At 43.4% G+C, this 2839-nt stretch overlaps 1 protein-coding gene across 2 annotated transcripts; it reads right to left on the minus strand.

The window, feature by feature from the left end:
• On the minus strand, positions 1–1985 carry LOC103989047 (EPIDERMAL PATTERNING FACTOR-like protein 4). 2 transcript variants are annotated; one of them, XM_009407786.3, is made up of 3 exons: positions 1319–1985; positions 1003–1037; positions 1–760 (listed from the first exon to the last, which is right to left on the minus strand). In XM_009407786.3, exons 1-3 carry the CDS (start codon positions 1422–1424, stop codon positions 545–547), a joined length of 357 nt encoding a protein of 118 aa, XP_009406061.1. In that variant the 5' UTR covers positions 1425–1985; the 3' UTR covers positions 1–544. The 2 variants fall into 2 exon arrangements, with proteins under 2 accessions (XP_009406061.1, XP_009406060.2); XM_009407785.3 differs by having other exon boundaries at positions 1–770.
• Positions 1986–2839: the final 854 nt, after the last annotated feature.

A 2839-nucleotide genomic window follows, 5' to 3' on the forward strand; every position in this document is an offset into this window, starting at 1 on the left:
TGTTGATATGAATACCAGAGGCTTTGCATGAGCCCTTCTCTTCAACTCAAGTTTAATGTACACTGCATGAGCCCTGGCCATGGAAGGAACCAGAGTGGCCACAAGAAACATCATGAACATGAGAAGACATACTGTGCTCGCTTGTCTCAGTTGGTAATACATCAGGAACAAATGAGTAAGATCCAAACCTCAGGAGGAGGATATTTAGCTCAATTTCTGGTCGATAACAATATCATGATATCACAATTATGCTGTCATCGATGTCCGGCAAAGAAGATACAAGCTTCTCTGTTTTGACATGTTCTTTCGCATGGTTGGTCCATGGTGACACAACATCGCATCTTTGACCTGAAATGTTGCAAGCCATGAGCGAAAGAATACGGTGGAGTCGGAGTCGCTCCAGCGGTCTTGTCTTGTTCATGAAGCAGGTGCATGAATGAGTAGCTTCATGTGCTACGTTGCAAGGTAGTAATCCTTCTCATATACCACTCGTCGAACGGTTGGTGTGCAAGCGAGGGAAGCTGGCTGGGACTCGGGCGGATGGTCAGGGCATGTAGAGCTTGTTGCCGCACTTGCACCGCCAGGCCTCCGGGTAGTACTCCGCGACCACCGCCCTGCCCGGAGGCACCGCCACGTGGACCGGGTTGCACGGCGTGCAGTCGCCGCACTTGGCCGCGCACAGCGGAGGATACGATCCCGGCCATCCGCCTCTTCCACCGCCACCGCCGCTCAGCTCCCGACGCCTCCCCGCCGACGCCTCCTGCGCCCACCTGCCTCAAGCTGGCATCAGCGGCACACGAGGGCTAAGTTGTGCCGGGAGCAGCGCCCGGGCTCCGAGCAAGTGGCGCACGCTAGCCGAGGCGCGCTCCATGCACCCTTACGGCGCTCGCAACGTCGTGCTAACGTGCGCCACCTGCTTCACCTCCACTGCTTCCACTGGATGCTCACTATCTATTCTACGCAGTCATACAGATCACAGAAACCGACAAGTAGGAAGATTACCTGAGCATGGGAAACACTTGTTAGGCTTCCAACATCTGCGGCAGAAAAGCAAAAAGATTAATTGATGACAAAATACTTGCTAATATCGACAGCTAATTTAGCTCAAAAACAGCCATTGTGCCGAGCATTCATATGACCGACCGACAGATGACCAAAGTAGAATGCAACCATCACCTCTACATCAGAACAAAAGAAGGAACAGAGAGGTGAGCTGACAAAACATCCTAATATGTGCTAGAATCTAATGGCTAAACTGAAGCCAAACAAGCAATAATAGAAAGATCTCGTGATGCCATAAATGTGGAATCTTTCTCACCTGGGTGAGCACTCGTGAGGAGGAGAGCAGAAACGGAGAAGAGGCAGATAAGAGCACAGTACAGAAGAAGAGCCATGTTCGAGCCCCTTTCTCCCCTCGAATCCATCAACAGCCCCTCTTAAAGAAGGAAGTAATAGGAGGAGCAAATGGGGGGGAAGAAGAACGGAGCAAGACGAGACCTGGAGGCGCAGCAGCAACCTTCCCCTCCTCTCCCCAGAAACATCAGATCTCTGTGACTGCCTCTGAGACAAGACTAGCAGAGCAATTTAGTGTTGATCGATCGATCTCGCTCTGACACAGGCGCACAGAAACACAGGGAGCACTGTTCGTCGCTTTGTCTTTTATCTCTTGGCCGCTCTAATCAGCGAAGAGAAGTTATGAACGGCTTGATGAGATTTTGTGCGATCGGATTAGCAAGAAGCAGCCAACGCATGCTTCGGGAATGCAGATATCATCGGCCTCAGTGGTGTTCATGTCACTAAGGTTGCGTTGACCAAAAATCTAAAACTCACCGCGGAACGAAAGCACCTCAGGATTATTAACTTCATCAAAGGATTCCGAGTGAGAAGAAGGGATGGGAAGGTTCAAAGAAAAAGAAAAGGGAGGTGGGAAGGGAAGAGAGACATTTGCTTGTGAAGTGTGGCAGAGTGACTCAGGGCATGCAGAGCACGGTTGTCTCCCTTCACCGTCCTCCCCCTTGTTTTATTCCCTTGTTTTCTCTCTCCATGTACGGATTTATCCCTCCAAGAATCTGCTCTCTGTTCTGCTTAGCATTCTTTCTCCCTACTATTATAATAATAATAATAATAATAATAATAATTAAAATTTTTAGTATTGTGAGACTAATTTCTTGTTCACCGCTACTAATATTTTTCGACAAAATAAAGATGAGTGAAATTGAAAACAAAAAGATAAATTAAATAGATATGACCTATTTTTAAAGGATCTGATTATCGGATTTAATCAATATAATTGTTTGATAAGAATCGCAAAGATGATTAGTAGAGTGTCTTAGTTATCATATCCCTTAATCGATGCGAGAGAAAAAATATTATGAGTATGAAATCATAAAATATGTATTAAATAAATTTTATCAAATTGAGTATGATTATATATGTGATTGTATTTTCAGGAATACCAATGAATTCAATTCTTATAATTACTCTGACACTCTATTTAGTTTCTAAGTCTTTTTTTTTTAATTCTTATTAAATATAATTAAAAAAATTAATAGATCGATTCCGATCGATTCAAAATGATAGTATGTTAGGGCTATAAACTATAATCATAGAATCAACTTAAAACTATATTGGGAATAAGAATAGTTGTGAATGATAATAGATATATTTTTAATTTCATCCAAATTTTAATCTGATTCTACTTACTAAAATTAAACTTGGATACCACTACTTAAATGTATATTTTTCTACTTGAATTGATCGAAGAAGACGATTAAAGAATAAGAGGATAATAATTATCTAATCTCATTATTTTACTAAATAGTAATGTTTCAAGGACAAG

Source organism: Musa acuminata, chromosome BXJ2-6 (genome assembly GCF_036884655.1).
Source record: "Musa acuminata AAA Group cultivar baxijiao chromosome BXJ2-6, Cavendish_Baxijiao_AAA, whole genome shotgun sequence".
NCBI lineage: Eukaryota > Viridiplantae > Streptophyta > Magnoliopsida > Zingiberales > Musaceae > Musa > Musa acuminata.